The sequence below is a fragment of the Plectrocnemia conspersa genome, unplaced genomic scaffold (assembly GCF_051122295.1).
Source record: "Plectrocnemia conspersa isolate PC_06_02 unplaced genomic scaffold, ASM5112229v1 ptg000013l, whole genome shotgun sequence".
Taxonomy (NCBI): Eukaryota; Metazoa; Arthropoda; class Insecta; order Trichoptera; family Polycentropodidae; genus Plectrocnemia; species Plectrocnemia conspersa.
In genome coordinates this window covers 26,713,379-26,740,681 of record NW_028277177.1, presented here as the reverse complement: position 1 = coordinate 26,740,681, position 27,303 = coordinate 26,713,379, and the positions used below count along the sequence as shown (strand labels likewise).

General features: G+C 27.5%; 1 protein-coding gene across 1 annotated transcript; it reads right to left on the bottom strand.

Moving 5' to 3' along the window:
• Positions 1-9: 9 nt before the first annotated feature.
• On the bottom strand, positions 10-26,436 carry LOC148227707 (very long chain fatty acid elongase 4-like). The gene is made up of 9 exons (XM_088201588.1): positions 25,535-26,436; positions 24,542-24,645; positions 24,323-24,475; positions 17,125-17,210; positions 1,890-2,158; positions 1,652-1,823; positions 1,458-1,585; positions 561-710; positions 10-490 (listed from the first exon to the last, which is right to left on the bottom strand). The coding sequence occupies exons 4-9, from the start codon at positions 17,201-17,203 to the stop codon at positions 398-400; spliced, it is 891 nt and encodes a 296-aa protein (XP_088057714.1). The 5' UTR covers positions 17,204-17,210; positions 24,323-24,475; positions 24,542-24,645; positions 25,535-26,436; the 3' UTR covers positions 10-397.
• Positions 26,437-27,303: the final 867 nt, after the last annotated feature.

Below are 27,303 nucleotides of genomic sequence, written 5' to 3'. Positions count from 1 at the left end.
TATTATATATAAAAAAATATGTTTTATTTTAAATATTTACAATAATGATAAACATGATAACAGATATTTATTTATATAAGATATGAAATAAATGATATAACACTTACAAACTAATAGCACATAAAAAATTAAATTGCGAATCAATTAATTATGAAATTAAAACTAATAATGATGATCGTTTACATATTACTTATATGCGTTATAAAATAAAATTTATAAAATTTTATACAATCGTATTGTGAGCAAATAATCGTTTATACTATGATGTCTAAAAAAATATACGCATATAAAATCTTTCGTAAATATTACAAAATAAGATGAACACCTTAGAAAAATAATGACTAATTTCAGCAGCGATTGTACTGAAAATAATTTAGTTTTAGATGAAGAAAAATATCTATTGAAGCTTCTCTTTGTTGTAAGCGTATTCGAGTTCGTCACTGTTTTCTAGATACTCTTGACCATATCTGGCTCCCAAAGCCTTTCCGCCCTGAAATTAATTAAATATGTAAATTAAAATAATAATAGCGATTATCAAAATAATATATACTAAAACTTACGTGAGTCATGTAAGCTCTGAAGTAGAATTTTCCGAACAAGACGATGAAAGAAATCATGTATATGATCAAAGTGTAATGCATCCAAAGTGGGAATTCACATCCGGTACGTAATGCATTGAGTCCCAAAGTCAAAGCAGTCACAAATTGGATCTGTATCAATTCATAAGCATAAATAAATATTTATAACATGGTTTTAATATCTTTAGATAAATGTAAGAGCTCTATTATTTCAATGATTGCTATTAACAAATGGCGTTTGTGCATCCTTGCAATAAGAGACTTATTTTTTTCTTAATATTGCTAACAAAACTTCTGACTTTTTTGAGGATATAATAGATAATGTGAATATTAGAATAAAATAACGCGTAGTAGGAAATTTTTGATTTTATAGTAAGATTTATCTTTTTACACACTAATTTTGATTGAAATATGTAGTGTCGCGACTACACATAATCGTTGTGTCGCTAATAGGGTCATTAAACTGATAGATTTATGTTTCTTAAATTGCCTTCCCTTGAATTTAGCTAGAAAAATGAATGTTATTTAATGAAGCACTATGGATCTTAATGAAATCGAAATATTAAAAAAACGACCACTGACTGGCCAACTTTTGCTCCTCCCCCCCCCTGGAAAAAAGCTAATCAAACAGGTACAGAAAATACGGATTACGCATTCCACAAGATGACGACATCGACAAATGCACCGATTTTGAATCTTACACAATTGAACAATAACAAAGAGTCTGGTTCCGCCTCGAATCATCGACATTTGTTGGAGTAGTAAGAGCCCTACTTAATCACTTTATCCATAATTTAAATCTTACCTATTGATACTCATTGGATTGTGTTATTAAATGCCTAATCCTTATATATGTCAATAATATAAACAATGATATACCAATTGAAGGATGGTCAAGTATTTCTTCCACCACAAGAACTTGCTGACTCTTGGGCCCAACACAGACAATCCGTAGTATGAGTACATCAGAACGTGGATGAAACTGTTAGCCATGGCAGGTAAGAAAGCTAGAAAATATATATTAAAATGAAATTAATAAGCTTTCGAGAAACATAAGCGATTAATTAACATACTTGAACCACTCGGCACCCATTTGATTCCGATCCACCAGAAAGTGAACATGGACGAGTGGTGGTAAACGTGCAGGAACGTCAATTGTTCGTTCTTCTTGCGCAAAATGAAGAAGAATGTATCGCAGAATTCCAACAGTTTCGAGAAGTAATACCACCATACAGCACTGGCGATCTGTTGATATCAACGTTTGGATTACAGATGTTGAAGCTTGAACTGTTTTATGTATTTCAATATTACTTGTATTTCGTCAGGATCGAATCTTTCTTTGCACGGCTCACAGATGTAGCTGTAGTGCAAGCGCCAAGATGCTGTGAGTAGCTGCTGGGCAATGTAGAAGTTGAGTCCAGCCATGGATAAATTGTATGGCATCATAAGCCAGTTCAAATTAAAAGGGGCCCTGTTCTTCATGATGCGAGGGCCAGCCCACACTATTGCTAAGTATACTAACGTGTAGCAAATTGTGGGTATGGGAGAATCCACCAGCATCCATCCTTTAGTTCTATTATCTGAAAATAAAATATTTGTTAAATATATGATACTTTCTATATAGTATATACATACATATATATTTCAAGAATTACAATTTTGATTTACATTAATTAATTTGCTGATAGCTAAATGCATGGACGTCATATATGTAGGGGGGGGGGGCAGGTGGGGCATTTGCCCCTCCCCCTTGAATTTTGCCAGAAAATTGCATGTAATTTAATAACAAAAAACGACCATTGACTGGCAAACTTTTGCCCCCCCCCCCTTGAAAATCTGAAATGATGTCCTTGATTATGCGTAAAGAATCAAAATAAGTTAGCCATCATTATAAAATTACGTTAAAAGAAAATCACTTTCTGAAAATGTCGCCCGGCTAGCTGCTGAAGATGTTATTTCTGTCAAAGCTATTACAAATAGTGCTTTTATTCGTAAACCCATCAAACAAAAGAGAACAAACACTGTCGACAAATCAGTCGAATACCATTTTTTTTAAGACAAAAAAAAAGAGATTATTAGCAAAATAAATAATCTTAAAGAGCTAGGCGCTCGCTTCAGCCTAACTATGGATGAATGGACTAGAAGATATTTTAATAACGTCGTTCGTTGTGAAAACATTATTTTTAATTTAAGAAACGCTCTCGACCAATTTCGTTATATAATTTTCCTGTAAATATTATTATAAGCATTAACCCAACCGAAGCACAAAGCATTGCATACAGCAGGCGCAAATCCAGAGGGCAGCGGTAGAAAATTCTATAAAATGCTTACAATACGTGCGCATATTATTTTATATATTACTCATTAAAATTGTACTTTATTTTATTATAATCAACTCAAATTAAACATTATTTTAAAACATAAAATTATTCCATAACTTTTATAAGCAGCCGTTCGCTATACTAACGAAGCGTTAATGCGCAGTTTATATATTTTAATACACACTATAAATAAAATGTTGCTTAATCTATGTATTTATTTAATGTTCATTTATTATTATTTTAATGCATAAACAATTAGTTTTACGGAGCAAAGTATATTATAAATTATCCTCAATTTTAATCATTCATCCGTGACATTAAAAAATTCTAAGAAAATCTAATCTGTGATGATTACTTGGAATTATAATTTTATAATAATCGCAAATTCTAATCTATACGATAGAAATTGAAAAATAGTAATTTTCTTTACCTTTATATATTGTAGTAACTTTAAAGTTTTAGGCACTTCTACCTTAAGTAATCAGCATTATGAATCAGTAAATGTTGACGGTGTTGAATGAAAAATGTTCCCCTATAGCTATACGTTTGAATATTATATTAATACTGAAAAACTGCTATTTTAATGAAGGGAAAACAGAATAAAATAATAATATAACAGTATCTGAGAGATTGAAATTAGTGCTTAATATATAATTATAATTTTGAATGATCATCACTCATTGGATTTTCCTAGATTTTCATAATCTTATGGATGAATATCATGATGATTTATTTAAATCGATATAATACAATTACGTCGTTTCAATTACATATGTATATAATATATTCGCAAAGTATGCACTTAAGTAGGGCATAATTATATATATTTTTATATATATATATATACATAAATAATATAATGAACAAATCTGTAATTATGCGCTCTCATAGAGAATATATCATATTTTTTTTAATTTTCCGCTGTAACCTGATCTACGTAATCCTAATGCGTTACAACGGAGTAAATTTGTACCAACTGGTTAAGTCAATCAGACATAAGGAATATCTACAAGTAAATATTAATCACCAGAAATCGGTGACATCTATATAATTATTTATAAATTATTATGTGTAATATAATTTATAATCAATATACGTCACTTTTCAGCTGGGACTGGTTTTTAATAAAAACGCATTTTTTATACATAAAAATTCGAGTTTGCTGCTGTAGCTCGAACCTACAGTCTCTGAGTTACCAGTCTGAAGTTTTATGGACTACGCTATTCCGACCTTAATATGTATAAAAAACGACGTAATTGTGACGTTTTCTCAACTCTTCATGTAATAAAACGAAGACGGGATGTTATCTTTAGAGAAAAAAATAGTTCAAATAATATGTAGAAGGATCAAGGATGTTTTCAGAAAAAGTAAAGGCTAAAATAGGCTCCGCAATACTGAGACTGGACACTTCAAGATTGAGTAAGTCATTTGGTTTATTTTTATGATTATTACTTTTTTGCGATCTAAATGCACGGTGTAGACCCAGTGATTTTAATTCATGAAACACATGTAGGTGAGTTCTCTGGTCCTACCTTGGTTCATGCACTCGAAATTGGTTTTTGGCTATGGGCAATTCCATCTTTTTCGTGTTTTCATCACGTCGGACGTCGCCACTTCTCTAAAGATTTGAGATATATAGTGTTGTGTATGTGGATTAGAAAATTGTAAAGGTATATATCACTGATTGCATAGTACATGTTGTCACACATAGTTATTTGTTATGGATTGCGGTTACATGAAACCAGTAAGTGTAGGAATCATGTTCATGTGTTACTACAATTTTAACTAATTTAAATTTAAAGGCATTATTTAAAAAAATAAATATAGTTTTTCGTCTTATTGAATGTGACGCATCTTCATCAGTTCTTCGCATATATATTACAAAAAGTGCGTAAATTTACTTTTAATGAACCATTATTTGTTCATTATGCTTAAACTTCTTGAACATAGGTGTATGTTATTTGAAGAAGATTACTCCTTAGTACAATTGCATTTATCTTAATGGTGTTTACATCATCTAAAACGTTTCGGAGTGCTTCGCATCCGTCATCAATTAACGTCGTTCTCTCAAAACACTCTGGGGGCTTTCACGTTTTCGATTTCGTGCATCATGTACCGTTTTGTCGTATGTTCATCAAAATGTGAAGCTTAGTGTCACGCGCTCAAGTGTCATTGGCTCACGTTAAATTTGCTGCTTTCACCGAACGCACAATTTGCATGTATTCAAAGCGAGATGTTGACGTAGGTTATGAGTTCGCAGCATCATGGTGAAAATGTATTTCCGGCATCGACAATGACGATTAGTTATTTTATTTATGAATAGTGGGTGGGGCAACGGATGAGTGTAAAATACCTCTTACCATTTAATAGTACTTGTAACTATCTCCATTTAATAATTGGTACATCTCCAGAGCGTTTTCAATGACCACGTTTTTCATATTAATGAAAATGTATATTTTTTTTAAATGTGAAGGAAACAATATACGTTTGTTAAAAAGAGAGCAGCTGCATCTGTCTGTACAAAACTAGTTGGTGTAATGTGCTCGTTAATTTTTTATTGTAGTATATTAGCCATTTCCGTCTTTAAGAACTTAATCGTTTCTTTAGATGATAATATGCATTTTTTTATTTTTTTATTGATTTTTAGAAAGCTCTATAGTTGTTTTGTTAAATATAATGTTACTAGTTATGTTTGTAATAATCTAATGAAACTTTTAGTTGATGTGCTAATATTTTTTTTTTGGTTATATATAACATATTTACGGAGGCAAAGATATAAACTATTTATTACTATTATTTAAAAAACGTACGAAACTGATAAGCTATTAAAATCTTGTATTTATAGAAAAGTGCAATCATTTTCTAAATATACACCTCCGACATTAGAATTAAATAAGGCATATAAAAACGTTTGAGGTATTAACATTTTAATTAACTTGCTTGTAAAATATTATTTAATAAAAAAATATTAATTTTTGAGATAATCGTTAAACAGTCTTTCCGATATTTTGTGTCGTTCAACGAACGAATTCTGCGAATTTCGGTCATAGTAGATTCAGATGACATACATTCTATTCGCGTTTGAATATTTTAAAATATGAATAATACAATGTTGTGAGAATTACTGACCAGTGAGGGCGTCAAAAGGAAAATGCTTAATTTATTATTACTTACCTTTTGACCCTGCACTAAAATTAATATCAGCTGCGATTGAGTTAATTCAGCAAGATTTATGGAACATTTTAAATACAGCACTTTATCATTTTTTTGTACATACTAACGAATTTTGATATATGATACATTAAGATGGGATTTGTATCACCGTTTTTTTTTGTGCAGATTTGCATTTTAATTAAATAACCGCGATCGAATAAAACCTTTGCGTCTTGAAACAACGAATACAAAAACGTTAAACGATTTTTTTGGCATTGGTTGCGACGCGCACCTGTTTTTGAGATAAGCGTTAAACGATAATGAAGAGTGCGCCTTTTCATAATTTTGTTTCTTTCACTGAATAAATTCTGTGAATTTCGGTCATAGTAGACATGGCTGATAAACGTTCTATTCACAAATGTTTTTCGAAGTTGTACAAGCATTTTTTTGTAAAGAAGCATTTCATTGTTTAGTATTTCGAAACAAAATAAAGACACAAAAAGGACCATGAATTTTGGAGCGGCACTATCGTATTGTTATTGTGTTGCTCAAGTATACAGATTGTTTCATTACAAATTTCATTTGAGATAGTATTAACAACATTTTACAAATACTTGAATATTCATATAGTTGAAAATTTGAGGAATAATTCGAATAATCGAATATTCAAATATTCGATTGAGAACACTAGTTGATATTTCTGAGTTACAGTTACATATACAGCATTTTTAAACTAAGACTTTACATCTAGTCATAGAAAATATTCCAAGAAAAGAGCTGAAAAAGTAGGGTTCTAATAAATCGAACATTTACTCATTAAGTCATACATGTAGTAATGCATAACTACCTACTTAACCCTTTGAGGAGTATCGTCGTACATGTACGGCGGTCGATCTTTCACTGTTTTGAGGTACCCCAGATAATTATATATTTACATATAATTTAATTGTTATATATTTACATATATAACTGAAGAAATATATTTTTTTGTGAATGATTTCTATACAAAATAATACCAATAAATTAAAGAGCACGAAATAATTAAAAAATATTTTATATTAATTTTATAAAAAAAAGGCCTCTGTATTGATATATAATAAATATGTAAAATAAATTATTAGAACATAAATCAAAGCAATGATTTTCTTATTATTATTTACTACAATTGTAATATTAAATAATAATAATAAATAAATAGCAATAGAAATAATTATTGAAATATACGTTAAATTAACTCACTACTAACAAATTAACTCTCTACACAAAGGGTTAATATACTTTAAGCTTGGCTATAATATAAAAAGAGTAAATCTTATGAATATCTAAAAGTCGAACAATCAACTATTTTCAAAGAGAAACTGAGAAATATGATATGTAATTCAATAAATATATTCTCTTACATATTTTTATATCAAATAATATAAGAAAAAAGTTCAGTGCTGTAAAATTTGAGTAGTATTCGTTTCGAAAAAGCTTCTGGACTGAACCCTAAAATAAATATTGAGAATAATCATAGAGCAATGGATTTAAAATAACTGTATTTAATAGCAAAAACTATTTTTAAAGCACTGTAATTATATATACTACAATACATTTGAGAAGTATTTATAATAAAAAATATGTATATCCTTAATTTTTGATACAATAATAATTACTATTAAAAAATAATAACAGTCAAGATGTAAATTAATGGAAGTAAATCAATATATAAATCAGTATGTACTACATTTAATAGTTATTATAATATAAAGTACTACGTATTTTCTGTAAATTAAAATATAAATCAGTATGTGCTAAATTTGAGAAGTTCCTATACTATATGATATATAAATCTGTTTTCTGTTTAATAATAGTTTAGATGTAAATTAATGGTAGTAAAAAAATTAAATATATCATTATAAGTTATAAACATTGATCTTATAAAACTGGTGAAAACATATCAGCCAGTTTGTGATAAATTTCTCTTTGCAAGGATACAATCCATCAATTTAAATATTAGTTACAATAGCAATCGCACTATAAAAACCGTGCATAATTAAAAACAGGCTCCGGTTTTTACACGATACTGACATTTCTTTTGAAAGTCGTTTAATATTCATAACTTTTTTACTCTTCCACTTATCGTTTAATGTTTTTTTGCAATTGTATGTTAATAGTTTTTCTATCACCTTAAATTAATTATGGAATGTTACCGTTACAAAAAAAATCTCGTTTATATAATCGAACCGTGCATTTTTTACACCGCATCCGAAACTCTTATATCCGTTACGTATTCGTGTTCATCTCATTGAGCACAATGCCCCTTTCACTTTTTAACTACTCAATAATAATACAATTCATCAATTTATGTGATCCGCGCATTGAATCATCGAATGGAGAGGAGAAATTGTTTAAAAACGGAAACATATCCATCAAACGTCGGCGAAATTACACGGTGTTGCGTTTTATTGACTCATTATGAAAATTGGTAATTCATACAAAGTATAATAGTTCCTTCCGCGTTCTATGAAATTATTAATAATGAATATACAATTTTTATTAAAATTTCCATCGGTCAACGCGTGATTGTGAGATTAGGGTCACTTTTTTTACGATTGAACTCGATTCCACTTTCAGTCGCGTTACCGACATGTAATGTGCTTTCAGATACCATATTATATTATTAATTCAATCGTGACCAATTCGAGTCGTCTTCGTATAAATAGCATTTATGAAAATTGCTTTATTCGCTCGTTTATGTAAAAACAAGTTTCTTGTCCCTTTTGATAGAAAGGTGTCATTACTCTCATTAACTTCCGCAGTCTAGCTTTTATTTAGATTTACACATAAATTTAATAGATTATTAAGTTCCTGTTCGTAAACTGAGCTGTAACGTGTTTATTTATAATAAGTAAGAATATAACGTCAATAATAAGATAATCTTAGACAAATCATATTTTATTTGGTAAATCTATGTGCAAAGCTTAATTACGTACATACGTCAATGCGTCTATAATATATAAACACAAAAAGAAAAAAATATTGTAAAAATAAATATAGATATGAAATATTATATAAAAAATATCTATACTTGGATATTTGAAAGGATAGTATCAATTTCATATATATCCTTCATTATAATAAAGAATACTTCATAGTATTAGTGTGTCATGTTATTGATACATATTTTGACATAAAATACACAAAGCTTTTACTTTATTTATCCCTTAATTGGAAAATTGACCATATATTATATTTTGTAGAATTTATCCTATTATAAATAATTCCTCTAAAATCGTAGGGAAATCTCGCAGGTCTAACTTTCTAGAAAATAATATAACATGCATTTATCAATTTTATTCCAATTGATTTGGTTGATTGCTTTAGAAATTATATAGATGTGTGCTGTTGTTCTATTAATGTATTTATTGAAAGTTTTGTGATAATCAAAAATTGTTGATAAAATATTAAAATCACAGATTTACAGAAGAGCGAAAATTTAATCTTACGCGAGCGACTCACCGGTGCGTCATTTGATGATTTTTTTAAAACAAGCTTACGAATTATTTAAAAATATTTTTTATTAATTATTAAATATTATTGTACTAGCTTCATTATTCAGTAAGCCGAGTATTTTATATTCATTTAAATAAAATACAGACGCGCGAAGAGAAATAACAGGCGACACACTAAAAGTCGCTGGCGTTTAAAAGGTTAAAACGTATATCTTAAAAAATCGAAATAGTGAAATTTTTGAAAATTTTTATGTTTTATGTTAAAAATTAAATTTATACACAAATCTTTAAATGGTTTACAACTGTAATTTTTTAAGCAAGTAGTAGTTTTAAATATGTTAAAATCACAACTGCATCCAGAGCAGGTAGGTAAAAAAGTGACAGGGATTTCACTTTTTTTTTATTTACATTTACATATACTGAAAAATTGTTTGACAACATAAGTTTTGATTATTCCATCACTTTAGAAAATGTAGCGCAAAAGAAATTTTGACCTTCAGATCCAAAATTAAATTGCTGTCATTGTCTCTAGTGAGCAAATGATCTGCTAAAAACCTGCTAATTCAAAGTTGCATTTTTTGTTGCATACATATAAGATATTCTGTATGAGCTGAAGTTGCTCATTATTAGAGGATTTTAATAATAATAAACAGGCCTGCTGAGAGGGAGGGGGAAGGGGGGAAAATTATCGGGACCCGACTCTGGAAAAAATCATAAAAATTGACCTCAAATAATGAATAGACTAAACTAGAGCTGTTTGAGATGAATGTACCTTTTTTATACATACAATAAATAAAAAGAGCGGAACATTGCCTTCAAATTCACCCAGTTTTTAGGTAGAAATTTTACAATAAACATTATTATTCAAAGGGACAGATTGTAGTTTTTAACGTGGCTCCGTTTCTGTTAAAATTTGTATGCAAATTATTGTTGACTTTATTGCTTTGTGAACGTTTTAAAAATATTAGACATGAGAGAAAATATTCAACGAATGTAAATTAGTATCAGTAAATTTAGGTATTCGATCTGAAAATTCAGATGTACTTATTCATAAAAGAAAATCCAGAAAAAACAGTCTCGAATATATCCCGAAAATATTTTTTAAAATATGTAATTTCAGTAAAATCATATCGGAATACATTTTCACTAGTAGATATATATTTTTAACAGTGAAAATATAAATTATCTGGCAGGTGCCAGTAAAATGATATGATTTCAACTTATATATTTTACTTATCATTATTTATTTACATCTGATGTATAAATTTTTTAATACAGTTATATTTTCACTAGTGAAGTACAAATGCATTTTCACCAGTAGATATATATTTCTACTAGCGAAAACATAATTTAACTGATAGGTGCCAATATGCTGCTCTAAAATGTCAATGAAACTTATTTTGACAGTTGCGAAACGTCATTTGCTGTTCAAACCCAAACCTAACCTAATGAAAGTTACAAAAACTAATTATAGTTTTAGAACTTTCATTAGGTCAAATCTAAAATACAAACTAAGCTAACTTAATAAGTACAGACAGACGTCGCATCTTACATATTGCTCCACAGTTTGTCTTAATTTCGATATTACACTATGTTTTAAAAATATTATAGCTATCCTTACCGATATTACTATGAACTTATAATATGAGAGGTCTGATCAAAGTAGATCAAAAGCGAATTTTGGTCAATAGGAGATCGCAAAAACAATTATCACTTCTCAGAAGTCAAAAATTCACGTCAAAAGCAATAAAATCGTGTCGGTGCCGTCGCAGTGGGAACGCTCGGTAACGAGCGTTCCCACTGCGACGGCGCCGACACGATTTTATTGTTTTTGACGTGGATTTTTGACTTCTGAGAAGGGATAATTGTTTTTTGCGATCTTCTATTGGGCAAAATTCGGTTTAGATGCGCTTTATTTGATTCTCACTCATATAAGTCTTAATATAAATTTTGACCTTACCTGAAAATTTACTATATGGCAACACTGAGCAGCAAAGAAAACACGACTAATTATCAAGTAAATTTTAATAATTTTTAATGCCTAAATAAAATATTTGGCATAAAATATGATTTCAGAAAATATGTCACAACAGTGGCTAATTTTTATATTTAGTTGTAGCACTGAAATAGTTAGCTTGTACCAATTATTATTTATGTAAAAATATATAAAATGCTATTTTTGTTATGAGGCCCGGAATCATCGTTTTTCCAGGGCATGGGCTCGCTCTCGGCGGCCCTGCTAATATGCATGACCTAGTTAGAGTTTAATTAATCATCACGATATTCATCCGTGAGCTTAAGAAAATCTAGGTGAATCTAATCTATAATAAAATAATCATATAGACATAATATAAATTGAAAAACATCCATATGGGATTCGCACCCAAGTCTTTCAGATCAATAGTCAGCGACTCAAGCATTCGTTTATTGTGCTGGTAAATTGTTAATGCTTTAAAGCAGGTCTGTGATAATACAAGTTTTATGACAGACTCAGGGAATTACTAAAAATTCGATCACCGGATAAATGGAAGAAGAATACCATCAAATTTTTTAGTCTGAATAATATCTCATTTAAAAATTAGAAATAAATTAATAATGTAATAGTTATGTTATCGTATGTTTTAATAAATGTTTTACAATTAATCGTAATCATTTATATTTAAATTATTAAATATAATATAATTTATGCATGCATAAATATTGACCTAAATTGTTACAAAAGAAATCAGTAAAAATATTTTCATATTCAAATATATATACTGTAATAATATAAATACATACAGTATATTACATATGTTTTTCATATGTAATAAAAAAAAATTCATCTCTAAATTTAGATCAATTTCAAATTGTAAGGAAAAATATTTAATTAAATTAGCATCTAAAATTCATATTTTAGTATTTTTGTTACATTTTTTATTTATATTAAAATAATACTTGTTTTTTTAAACATATGTTAATATGACATGAATATATGTTTAAAATTTAGAATACAAATACACGATTTTTTATTAAATCTAATGATGATCTATCAGAAAACAAGATTTAATGGGTTTTTTATATTTTAATCCAAAGTAGTAAATATGACGTCTTACTTTTTTCTGTTATTGTTTTTGCACAATAATCATTTTAAAATTCGCCATTGCAGTTTATTCAATTTGTCAAATAGACCAAATTTATATTTTATGCTTTGTGAATATATATATATATATGTGTATTTTTCAGTGAAGTTATATAGCCAAAAAATTATAAACTTAAAAAGCACAATGTATATTAAAAACAACAAAATTTTTATCTTTCGTGTACCTCTGCATTATCTACAGATCAATTGTGCCTTTTTTGTTTTATTTTACATTTTTATTCGTATGTTATTTATATAAAATAAATAATAAATAAAAACACTTTGTATTTGTAGGTGCGGAAATTTCATAAATTACTCATTTTTGACTTTTTCAATAAAAAGTATTGACTTTTTCATCTAGTCCAGGCATGGCGAACCTAGGGCACGCGTGCCCGAGGTGGCACGTTTGAGAATTTGGAGTGCACGCGAACGATTTCCAAGTTCAAAAATATTTTTTAATTAGAAACTTAAAAATGAAAATCTTGATTAAATAACCCGTGAATTATTAATTTATTTCATTTTATTAATTATCAAATGTTTTCTAAGATAAACGACAATCGTTTTAAAAAAATATAATTATTTATTTTTTCTATCTTGGTAATTTTTTTACTCCTTGGGCACGCCACACAATCGAGGAATAATATTTTTTTTTTTTGGAGGATTTTTGGCACGTGAACCCAAAAAGGTTCGCCATGCCTGATCTAGTCAATACGAATAATGTTTAATTTTAAATATGTATAAAATAATTCATTATGGCATTTTTTAGCAATTAAAATTAAATTTCACACTAATTAGTTTGAAACACTATGTTCTATTATTTTTAAAATCAAAATATAATACATATATTTGATATTCTTTTAACTGCATTTTGTAATTTTTCATAACTTTACAAATACAATGAAATCTCTTTGTAACGAATACCGAAATAACGAAATTCATACAAAATATTTTCATTGTAACGAAGACTGATCTCAGTATAACGAAATATTTTGATCCGAATTTAAGAATGACATTACAACCTTTGTGTATGACGTGTTACAAATGACTTTTTTTACAAATTTTATTGTGCTACAGTATCTTTTAAAATAGACAAAAAGAGGTTATTTTGAGTAATATGGTAATTAAAAATAAAATAAAATAAAAATATATCATCTTCCCTACATTCAATATAACAAATTTTCAGTATTTCGTTCCCATATATTTGGATATTGCAATATTTTACTATTTACTATTCGATATTCGAATAATTCATAATAACACTAATAATTGAAATCTCGATGATTAGTAAAAAGAGCATTTCTACCTCAGATCCTAAGGATCAAATCACCAAATGTTTAATTCTGATTTGACAACACTAGATTGCATTAAGAAGCTGGTAGTAATTTTTTTCCTTACTGAAGAAACATAATAGATTGCAAAAAAAAACAAATCATCTTTGCCCTCCTCTTGGGTTCTTATATTTTTTACATCGATGTAAAAAAGTATAACTACAATAATAGAAACGCGAGTATTTGTTATTTGGTTGATGACAATAATTATTGACTTGTTTTGTTTATTTTCCTTATATAAAATTGTATAAATGATTATTACTGAACGATTTATATTAAGTGAGGACAATTTAATTCAAGTCACAAGATAATGACTATCATTTATTTTTTGGTATGGTTTGTTTGTCAACCTCAGATTCTAGTCGAGAACTACAATGAATTTGCTTATCAAAATAAATATTGTATAACCTTATTTAACTGTGTACTATATTCATATGTATTGTGCAATTGCAATGTTCAATAAATGTTTCAATCGTCAACTGAAACAATTTTTACAGGATCGAGAGAATTGAAGAAATACAGTGAATGCAATTATCAACATCAACAACATCACATGGGAGACTGGTGGTTTCGTAATAAAATTGGGCATCAAGTGCCGTTGGCAAAAAACTTTCACCAAGTTTAAGGTTGGACCATGCTTCACGGCGCCGTTGCGCAATCGCGCTCTCGCAGATGTTGGTGAATTTTCGCCACAGACGAAATTAGAAAATCGCCTCTGCGGTTATATACAATTATAATATCTACGTTATGCAACTATCCACCCAATGTTTTTTGCGGAGAAAGCGATCCGCGCCGTCCTTTTGAATCTCGTATGGGTTTTCCAGATTCCGTTCTCAGAAGAATGAGAGAAATTCTGCCGGAGGACGCCTGTAAGGTCAATATTGTAATCCAAAGATTCGCCACGGGTGTCGGATGCCGTTATTAAATATAAACCTTTCCATAGCTTTAAGATCTTATGTATGTTGAATATTGAATGCGAGGTTAAACGAGGTTGCGTTTTTGCGTGTAATGATATTTCAAGATTTTCTTAGCTTTCACTTAATTCTCTGAACCTAATCTGAAATGCTTTTTCGAACTGTGGAGTGAAAGAAGAAAAGTTTTAAAGAAAAAGTAGGTATCGAAATAAATATTTTAAAAATGCCTTTCACTCACAACTGGATCCAGTTGTGGGTTAGAATAACTGACTCAGATTATCGTGTCGTTGATGTCAGAAAAAAATGATGTTTGCTACTTTTAAAAGATGCATTAAGTGGTACATTTAATGTGTGTTTCTATATTAAATGATATTTTCAAGTACTTAATATAAATTTATTTTCATTTAAAAATCTCAATGTGAAAATTTATTTTTATGGAACAGGTAAATTTTTCGTATAAACAAACATAAACATGACAGTGTATTGATTTTGTTAATTATGTGAAGTGAGAAGTGAAGAAAACGCATAATTTGGCTGCGCAGCGAGAACTTTTTTTGCATTATTTACGTAGATTTTAGTGCATTTATTTATTATTTATTGTAAATATGCGTTACAACTGAGTAAACACAATCAATAATTAGTAAACATCAGACTGAAATATAAGTTTATTAATTATAAACTATTATTACAGCATATAATCAATATATATATGTCACTATGCACATCAATATATTTATAAGGAAATTAAGAAAATATAATACTAGGGTTCATATGAGATTTAAACCCATGTCTTTCAGCTCTAAGTCACTGACATCTATCGTGCTAGTAATTTGTAGTATAATAATATATATATACATATATAAAATGTAAAATATATTAGTATAAGAACATATTCGTTATCATTAGAAAAGGTAAAAAAATAATTGTATAAGAATTATCAGATTTGATTTATTGAGGTTTCATATTTTAGTGAGAATTTTTTTGTATTTTTCCTTAATTAATCACATTACTACAGATTATTATTTAATTTTAATATAGATTAAACCGTTTATTTAAAAAATATTTTTTTAAGGTAGTAAAGTGGTACATATATTATATTTTTTTGCCTTTCAATACGTTCATGAATTTCGACCAATACATACAAAAATAAATAGACTGATAAATTCACATTTAGCCGGAAAAATCCGGCTTTTAAGCGAAATATCAGTAGAGAAGTATTTTTTTTTATTATTGGACATTTGATTATTATCATTATTATATTTTTCATTCGATCAGTATATCCAATATTTTTCAATAGTAAGCTTTTCAGTCAAATCTCAAAGCTTTTACGCAAAAAAATATACAATAGAATCATACCAGGTATGTTTCAATGTATGCAGATTATATAATACATAGGTATGTGAGATATCTCAGACGTCCGTAATACTAATTGCATATTATAGAGAGTTGCGCAACGTTAAAAAGCACCTAACGACTCGCGTAATTTTTCGATCATAACCGATTAATTTTCATGGGTGAAAGTGAAATTTCTAACCGACTGTTTTTTTTTCTTTATAATTTGCAATGCAAATGCGCGAGAAACGGCCTTGAAAGATGTTACGCAAAATGGCATAATGTAGCAATTAAGAAAATTCTTAAAACGATGGCTTTGACCTTTAGTGGTCGTAAGTATACTTAGTCAAAGAACGATTTTTCTCATCGAAAATTACTACTCAAAAACATGTAATTATAAATAAACATAATACGTGTTATATTGTTACCAAATTTCTGATATTTGCATACTTTTGAGGCAATGTTATAGCAGTAGCTAACACTTCTGTTAAATTACTATTCATTTTTAAGCTCAATATGTAAATTGGTTATTTAGTACAACTTTAACGATCATGTTAATTGATGATCAAATGTTAAATTAATTTTTTAATCTATTATACATATACTAACATCGTGCTCATTGAAAAATCAAAGGAGAGTAAATAAATATAGTATAAATTAACCGAAAAAAATTGTATTTGGTATCAATGATAAAATAATAAATAAATTTAGCCTATTTTTATCAACTTTCAGTTACACCGAGTTCTGTAAATATCTATCAATATTATACCAAGAAACTAAAAACGTAGACAAAAAATGCTTCTACCTTAATATATTATATTTTTTTAGAGTGTAAAGTGAAAACATTAAGTAATACGTTAATAAATTAATCCAAATGCCATACCTGACAGTGAAAGCGTCCATAGATAATAGTCATAGGTGGATTGGATCACAGTGGTTGTCGAATTGATCAACGTCGTCATTGTTAATCTGAAAAGAAATACACTACAGTTATTATAACATAATAATAATGCATGCAAATTATATTTGCACATCGTACAAGCGACAGCTTTTCACATAGCACTATAAGAATGAAGCTCTTTGATGTGTCTAAACATAAATGGACAGAAAAGCTCTATATATGTTATCCCTTCTTCTCTTAACTTACAATAACACTATCCAACATGCTTTCATCAATGGGCGTGTTAAATTATAGCCATTAAGATTAACCACGCATAGCGTCTAGTTTGCAACAATGTGCAAGTGTATTTCAACCATATATGTTATATAATAATAAGGTTAAGTGTCACTTTACAATATTTGTTTATAAATAATACGCAATGAACTTGCTAATCATTCCATCATGAATATGTCTAAATTGTGTAATACTGAGGAATTTATGTTGCAATGTGTCTAAAAAATAATAACATTTTTCAATCTATCATAGATCAAAAATCATGAAGACTTTTATATGTTACAAATAAAGACAGTATCGTATGTATTATAACTCACATTTATTTCAATTTACGTCAGAAGCTGTTTTTGTTGCATGCCATTGATTGATGATACACTAATGTGAGTCAAATGAGTCGATTAGTATGTTTAAAATTATTTTTAGTCCAAAGGTTCAAGAAATTTGTACAAATGTACAGTTATTAGTTAATATTTGTTTCAATTAGGTAAGAAAAATAAAATAAAACTGTCGTTTTATTTTATTTTTGGGTATAGTTAAGTGCAATATTTTTTTATATCTATCGTATTTCATAATCAAATGTGTTATCTTCAAGAAAATAGCGTATTTTCTGAAAAATTATGTACTAAAACAATGCTACAAACAAATATCTAGGATGTAACTGTATTAAAAAAAATAGTATCTTATTAAATGGTCAATTTTGTATTACTAGATTATTTATTTGTAAAATAATATAGATGATTAAAACTTAAATTATTGTTAATATCATCGATTTAATGCTTCTTAATGGTTTTTAATAAAACCTTAAAAAATACATAAGATCGCTAAAATTATGTTTCTATAAATAATTTTAAAAAGTGTTACTATTATGTATTTTTATACAATGTTTTGCTGAAAATAATTTTCTGTAAAAGTACAAAATTACTTTGTGCCATTAAAAATATTTTTATCAAGGTTTAAAGTTTCGTTTTTAATAGCTTTATATTTTAAGGCTATAAGAAAAGAGATTATTTGATACTTATGTACTATTTTATTTTATATTTATCATATATAGTAAAATAGTTTTTGAAAAAAGTATTTAGATAGTTCAGATCTTTCTTTAAAAGTAACGCAATTTTTTTTATTAAAAATGCTATTTGAAATACTATAATAATGTTGAAAATAAATTATAATCTATGATTTTATGTATTTATAAAAAAAACGTTCTTATAAAATGGTACATTTGCATTTAAAAAAAAAATGGTTTTATTAACAATAATCTTAAAAATGTGACAATTTCACTAAAAAATTCAGCTTAATATGAATATTTTATATATAGTCTATTTAGTTTTTAATTATTTTTTGAATATTAATTCTTTCTTATTACTTTTAATTAGGCAACATCTATTTTATTAACAATAATACTCAACAATATATATTTTCGCTGAAAAATAATAATATGAAGTTATGGAAAAAAAATATTTTTATGAATTTAAGTTCAATTACTAGTTAGCAATTACCTTAACCCTTTGAACGACTAAAGTCGCCCAATTGATTTTTTTATCTCTTTACGCAAAAATCAGTAAAAAAATGCTTTTCAAGAAAAAACTTTTTTGTGAATAAACATAAAATATCATTTTAAATGAATAAAAATTAAAAAAATCAGAACATTTAAACACAGTATCAAGGTAAAATTTGCATTTTTCAAAAAAAAAAAAAAAAAACAATAAAATATTATTTTTGATAACGCGTTCAAAAGGTTAATAAAACATTGCATTATTATTTACATATATACTATCTTATTTTTAGTGATATTTATCGTATATTAATTTCTAAAAAATCTCTAAAAAATAATTTAAGATTACAAAAATAGTATTGCAGTTTATATTTGACTTTAAAGTAACGTCAGTATTTTGTAAATAAATGTTTTAATATTAAAATATAGGTATATAGTAGAAATAAAAAATTCGGTAGTTTAAATTTTCAGTATTTATAAAAAAAAATTTTTTTTAAATGTTTTCGTAAAATAGTACTTTTAGATTACTACAGTATTTTAATTTGTCTTTATCATATGTACATATTAAAATTAGTTACTATTATATATACATACATACATATTATGTAATATTGCATTAAAAAATAAATTTGTTTTAACTAACGACTTACGTAAAGAATTTCTTTACTAGAAACTTTTATCTTACGATTAATTTGTCAGTTAAAGCTAAGCACCGTGAACCTAATTAGCAACGATCATATCGTTGCTACTATTTTCAGATGCACATTTAATAAAGACTTTTATAAAAATATATTTACATAATAATTCAATTTTTTTTAAAATAAACTAAAATTAATATTATAAAGAAAAAAAAATATAATAAATAATTTATAAATCAAACATCTTAGCACCCACGTGTTGGTTACATAAAAAACGCATAATTACGGGGCGACGTAATGACTACGTTTTTTTATGCAAAAGAAAGTGAATGTCAATATCAAAACGAGTTCATAAATATTCACATACAAACATGTTTCGCACGCCAATGGAACGATCTTATAAAAATAAGATTTAAAGGAAGTGACGTAACATTTTTTAATGGTGTAAATGTTTCATAGCACATAAAAGAAAGAATATAGCACGGGTGAAAGTGACGAAAAGCAGAACTCGAACAAACGGAATTGCTGTACGGTCCTTGAGCAACTCGATGTCATCTCAAATAACCGAGGTGTTTAATTGTTCGAGTGAAGAAACATCCGAAGTGTCGACAAATAAACACATAGAGACATCGGGGTCAATGAGTGCTATGAACAATTCGGTTTGATTCATCTACCTAACGGAGATATTCGATTGTGCAACGTGTGCTATAATCTAATACGAGAAGAACAAGTTTCGATTGAAATTTTGGAATATTAATTAAAATTATTCCTAGGCATGGTTTAATACTTCAATATATGTACATATATCAAGAAATCCATATTTGAAAAGCTTGAGAATAGATACAATAATAAAAACTCATAAAAACTTTCACTCCTTAGACAATAATTATTAAGGAAATAATCTAGCTTTATTAGTCAGACCGTTTTTTTTTAAAGAAAATAACATTTTTGTTAATAATTTTGCAGATAAAAATCTTAAATGCTTTGTTATGTTAAAAACACAAAAAAAACTGCGTTTAACATAGATTATTTATTGTAACTTTCCTTAATCTTTATGGGTCTTCCGTTTACTTCCGTTACTATTGTTTTGGAGCTCTCAGTATATATTAAACATACGCGTAAGTTCTATATTATTAAATCATTTTTATAATTATGCTATAATTTTTTTTTATTTAATTTAGTATATAATTTGTAAAAATTCCACGATTTATTTTTTATGTATTATAGTATTTTATACATAAAATCCATTAGAGACAATATGTTTAATTTAAAAGCAGAAAATAGTAAAATATTACTTGTTGAATCTTATGAATAATTACCAATGAATATGATCATTGAATAATTACAAAAAAATATAATACCTTATTATTAATAAACAATGAATATATATTAAATAATAATACAAAAAATATATAGTCAAATAATTACAAAAAAAATCATTTCATATTTAAATAACGGAAAAGCGATTAAACTTTTTTGATAGACTAGCAGAAAAAACGGTTCGAAAAGATTACTTTTTTATGACCTTTATATTTGCGAATTATATTTTTTATTGAACAATGTTCAGTCTTATATAGGAAACGAAGCAAAAAAATAAAAATTTTATTGGAAAAATAGGCAACAAGTCATATTTTTTTGGTATTCATCAATATATAGTAGAGCTTTCAACATCATTATCTAGATATTCCTATATATTTTTTGCTATATTTAAAATGTCCAATAAAACATTATTACAAGCCCATATATTTTTGATACACTAACTATAAGACTGTGGCATCACAGAGAAAGGAAGAAACCATTATAATATATTTTATTTGAAATGCTAGCAGTTATTGATAAAAAAATTGCAGACGTAAGAGTTTAATGCCACTAAAAAAAATATTATAATATCTGCATACTATTATAATAAATTAGCTATAATCAATCAGATCGTATTTCTTTAATTCCACCTTTCTATTTTACAAATATATATATCACTATATATATTTGTATCTTATATTAAAAATAATCAAAAAATAAGCTAAATTGAAATTGATATGCTTATGCAACGAAAATACTTTCAAATGCTCTCAAAAATGCGACACTTTTAGTCACGCCTTGTAAATTCTCAAAATTAGCAAATTACACACAGACGTAAAACAACGCCAATTAAAACATAACAAAAAAGAGTTTCTCTTATTTAAGTAGGCGTATAGTGTTTTTATTCCTTTCAGTGTATAATTTCCACTATGATTGTTATAAAAAAGCACTTGTCACTTGTTGCTAATCTCGAAAAATATTAGCCTCAATACAAATTGAAGGCTCTCAAAAGCCAAGTGTATAATCAATGTGCGTTTAACACCGTTTGACAGCGTAAATACAAATTCCATTGACACATCAATGAATGAGACAGAAATGGGATTTTCTAAAGCTTTTCTTCCGGTGCATTCAGAGCTAGGTACAATCAAAAGTCGATAATCATTTACTATTGGGAAGAAACGGTGCATAATGCATTAATGTGATCATTATGTTTTAATACAATCACATACAGACATAAACGAATTAATTGCATAGAAAATATTCGTTTGAAATAAAGCGTGAAAAGTTTCGTTACACCCTGCGCGTTCAAGTCACTCGGAAAAGTCACATACAGTTGAACTGTAGAAAGCTTTTTATTTACTATTTCTTCAGACAATGCAATAAAAAAAGGCATAAAAGTTTATTTACAATAAAAATAGAATAGATAAAAAACGCAAAATGTAGCTTTTCCTGGAAAAAGAACTGCTACAAAAAAGATGATCTGATTAAAATAAATTTATATTCCAGTATTTTTAAAAAAGTGTGTCGCGGCACATATGTAGGTGTGCTTAAGATTATAAATTATTCTATTATCCATATATCCAAAGTTTCGTAATGTGCGCCCAAATGAGTGTTGCCCTTTATTTTATGTAAAGCGTCAGTTTTTGAATAATAAAAAAAAAATTATCGCTACGCAGCTGTAAGTAAAACATTAATATTGCATAAATACAGTTCAATCTTTTAAAAAAATCATTTTAAGATAAGAACATGCTAACTGACATTTTATAATATTTACTAAATTTTGTGTATTATTTTTTCATTTTTCTACACAAGATTATTATTTTTATCGAAAGTAAATTTAAGTAGAGAATAAATGTTATATTTCAAGAATATGTTTAAGAAAGTCATGAACTTATTATCAATAAATATTATTTTATTGCAGAAAGTTGTGTCATGCATTCCCTTCGTAAAAAAAAAATTTTTAGCTCTTTAAAATTAAATATATTACTATTTAAAAAAAATATGTTCAATTGTTTATCATATCAGATGAAACTGTAGAATGATTTAATTATATATTTGATAAAAGCTACAGTTTAATTCTTACGATAATCTAAATAAAAAATTATATCAAAGATAAAAAGTTTTTTATCATTTTAACTATCAATGCCACCATAAAACTTTTTTTAAATTGTTCTTATTTTTCAATGTTAAATTCTACTGAATTTAATTTATATAATTAAAATATATATAAAACTATAGTAATACATATGCTAATTAAAAGAAAACAAACAGTATAATCACATAAACAAGCAACTACATAATGCTCTTAAATATACAAGAAAAATACCGATATTTTTATTAAATGTGATATCGATATTGAAAGCTCTACGAATTATTGAAGCAATAAAGTAGTATCATATATACATATTAAATGATATTTAGAATACTGATAGATTAAGAAAATATATGGTAGACATGGAATGCTTTTCCGGAACAAGCTACAGAATCATATTAACGGAAAGGCTATGAGATTGAAGCTGAGATGAAAGTTTAAATTATACGTTAAGAGTTTGCAGGTTTTCCAGCGTAATCGATGAATGGATTACGCATAGATATAGTAAAATAATAGGTGTTCATATTTCCTGTTGTGCGAATTTTTAACAAGGCGTATTACGATTACGGTGGCTCGACAAACTTGATTGATTTCACAGCATAATTGGCGTGTTGATGAAAGTTAGACATTTGCCATTTGAGAAGCATTAATTCGGTATAAATCAAACGAAAATGCTGAAAAGCTTTGAAAAGAAAGGCGACAGATACACAATGAGCTTGATTTATATGCTAGCGGCGCTTTAGAATCGAGTTAAATAATATCATGCCGCAATTAATATCAGGGTACTTGAGATTGTCGAATGTTTCAATTAATTAGATTCGAAGCTCTAGTGAAAGCTTTTTTTGCTTTAGAATTACATAATTGCATTTTGAATGTAAAAAAATAATTTAACCACATAAGAACTAATGTAATGCATAATAGTTTAATCATTTTTGATCTAATTTAAACTACATTAAAAATGTTATTAAAACTACAAATACAAAAATTGATTTTTAAATTCATATAAAATTATATTATAAAAAAAAATAATTATGAATGTCAAGTTACAGATTTAATAGTGGCCCATAAAATATTTTATCTGTATTTTTAGTTGAAAAAAATCTTGCATTACCATAGCGTAAAGTAACCACAATGAAAGTTGAAATATTTAAAAAGGCACACTTTAAAGTAGCCCAGACTTTTAAATTATGTTTTTATATATTTTTGAATAGTATATACAGATCCAAGTTTTGAGCTGAATATGCTTATACTGTTTCAGTTAAATAAAATTTATTTAAAAAAAATATTTATTAAGTAAAAGTAGTCTTGAGCTTTAATAAGCTATTAATTTTTTTTTTAAATTAAATTTTCATTTGTTGGTTTAAGGTTTTTAAATGTTTACTCAACTGTTTTGTTTTACAGTGAAACGTGCGTGTAACACTGCCGTTGTATCGTCGGTCTTATGCGTGGAGTTGGTGGAGAGCTGGTGGCCCAACAGTTGGGAGGATGTTGTCACTTTGGATGGTGAACGCACAATGTTGGCACCATGAGCGTTTTCCGCTAAGCAAAACGCCATCGTCAAAATATGAAAGTGAAACGGAGCGGTGGAGGACCGAAAAAACGTACATGCTTCGCACACACGCCCAGCGCTCCTCAAACAACGGATCAATGGTTCACGAACAGGGTCATGACACTGTCGAGCTTTCACCGGATCAAGTTTCGATGTGTTCCTTAAAACAAAAAAAAAGTGTTATGATAGTGTACTATTAATTATGGATACGAACTGTAAAAATAATATATGTTCCAATCCAAATATACAAATATTCCGAATATAACTATTCCTTAACTATTTACAAAGTATTCGTTTATATTTGAAAATAGCATTTTTAAAAACACCAAAAATCGACAAAATTCTTTTTTGTTTTGCAAATTTATCTTATTTTATTTATATTATATATAACTAATTCCCTACAAACGAAATAATAGAGAAAAAAACTTTGTATTTGAGTAAATTTCAGATATTACTCATATTTGTGTTGCTGTGGACTTTTTCAATAGTTGGTACTAAATTTGTTATCTAGTCTAGTATCGGTTATTTGTATTTGTGTATTAAAAATGTAACACTGCATTAAAGCTTCATTACAAATAAAATAAAATATGAATTAAGTTATTTTGGCAATTATTAACGTAATTTACAAAATAATCTAAAAAGTTATATTAATTATCATACTAATACTAATCTGATGTGAATAGTTTAAATTTGTTAATAAATAGAAAAAAAATAGTGATTATGTTGCATATTGAATTGAGAACTTTCGGGTTCATGAAGTATTTAAAATTGGAAGAATTAACGCGTATTATAATAATTTAAAATCTGGTTCAAATGTTTTTTTTTCGTTTAAAATGAAACATCGTAGGAGACCACTTAACGGATATGCGCCATAAATCATATAAAATTAAATATTTTTGCCTTGAGAAATGATAACGTGTGCAACCATTTCCAATCTACCTTATTCGCCAACAACAATTTACTTCAAAGAAATTCGCCACACTTCTAAAATTCGTCCTACCGAAAAGGTGCGAGACACAAAATCCACAATAAATATAAATAATGGTCACCTGGCAACTAGAAATCACTTCCACTCAGAGATTTCATCTGAGGACTTCCTCTTCGAAACTTCGTTTAATACTTGAACATCCATATCGGAGTTCAAGGTACCCAAACTCCAACTTGGGCTAATCCAGCTCGGCGTCTGTAACTTAGAGCGACTCACTTCGGAGACGCCTGCAGCCTACGGACGCATTCACGGAAAACCCGTCTCAACTGTTGCGAAACAAACAATCTTTGTCATAATCAAATAAAAGTTCCGGACAAATACATAGATTTAAATAAACATTGATAAAAATGATATTTTTCATTTGCATTTTACTTATTCTATAAACATAAAAAAATATTGGTAATATGTTAGGGCACTAAAAAATATTCCATTAAAAGAGAAAAAGCTTTTTAAAGTACTTATTTAAAAAAAATCAATTGTGGCCGCGCAGTGAAATTTAAAAAAAAAAAAGTATTTTTTTTGTTTCGCAAAAAAATAAATGGCTACAGATATCATTAATAATAATAAAAATATAATTTTATGGTGAATCTCAGTGGATTTACGATAACAATTCGTTTAGAAAACACTATATTCAGAATTTTCATTTGCTTAATAATCCGTTCACCTCCGAGATTACATCGGTTTGGAAATTAAGTCGATTGAATGGTTTAAGTACTGATTTTTTTTAACATGTTTAGTCTAAACTGTACTCAGAAATAATTTTATTTATTATTTGCTGTGAAAGCAAAAAAATGCTGTAAAAATGTGGCGTTAAATAAATAAATATATCTGGGATTCATTTATGTATAAAATATCGATTTCTGGAATATTAAAAAATGTCGATAATCAGAATTCTTTGTAAACTATTTTAGTGACAAATAGTTAACGATAAAATATGAATTATTATGAATAATCGAAAAATACAGTTTAAATAATAAATGAAGGTTTACAAACACATAATTATATTTTAACAATGAAAAGTACCAAGGCTTCTTATTTTAATGTGTTTTAAAATAGAGCCAGTACATGGTTTAATTTAATTATGAATACTGCCGAAAAGACTACAAAATATTACTATAATATTATAAATTAACTTACATTAATTTAAGATAAGAAAAACAATACATGCTATCTAGAAAGTCCACAACTGAGTAATTTCACAAAATATTTTTTTTCGTAATTAGTTGTTATGGCAATGGTTGTTAAACATAACAAAGATAGAAACACAATTGGGCTGTAGATTTTGCAGTGGTACATTGGGGAAAAATGACTACCTGCGTTGTTAGAATGCACGAAAACTTAATACACAACTGCGTTTTTAAATTAAATCGGGTTTGTTGATTTTAGAAATTAAAAATTACAAAATAAATTACGAATACTTGTATATAACAGAACCACTAAAAACTTGTATGATATTACTATCAATAAAAAACGCCAAGTGACAATCTATATTTTTTTTAAACGTCAATCTTTAAGATCAGATTATTCTCAAATCAGGCTTTGCCAATACTAAACTGCTTGCAAATTTTTTTAAGAAAATAAGAGTTAAGGAGTAAAATGATTTTTAAGAATATTTTATTTTCATGGACCAGTGACATAAATAAAAAACGCCGCAATAATTGTACTGCGTAGTTACATTTTAAGATTATTTTTTTAATGATGAACACTATTTTATTATACCTAATTTGCAAAAATGTACTTATTAATGACATTAATAAAATCAACATCGGTGCTAAATGCTATTTAACAATGAAAATGTTTGTGAAAACAACAACTCGCGAATATGATTAT

Bases quoted from the DNA above. Each gene is read 5' to 3' on its own strand.
- LOC148227707 (XM_088201588.1), bottom strand. From the start codon at position 17,203: ATGACGACGTTGATCAATTCGACAACCACTGTGATCCAATCCACCTAT. The intron at 1,824-1,889 runs GTAATATTGAAA...TGATATCAACAG, and splicing joins TCGATCCTGACGAAATACAA to ATCGCCAGTGCTGTATGGTG. The intron at 491-560 runs GTAAGTTTTAGT...AATTAATTTCAG, and splicing joins TCAGAGCTTACATGACTCAC to GGCGGAAAGGCTTTGGGAGC.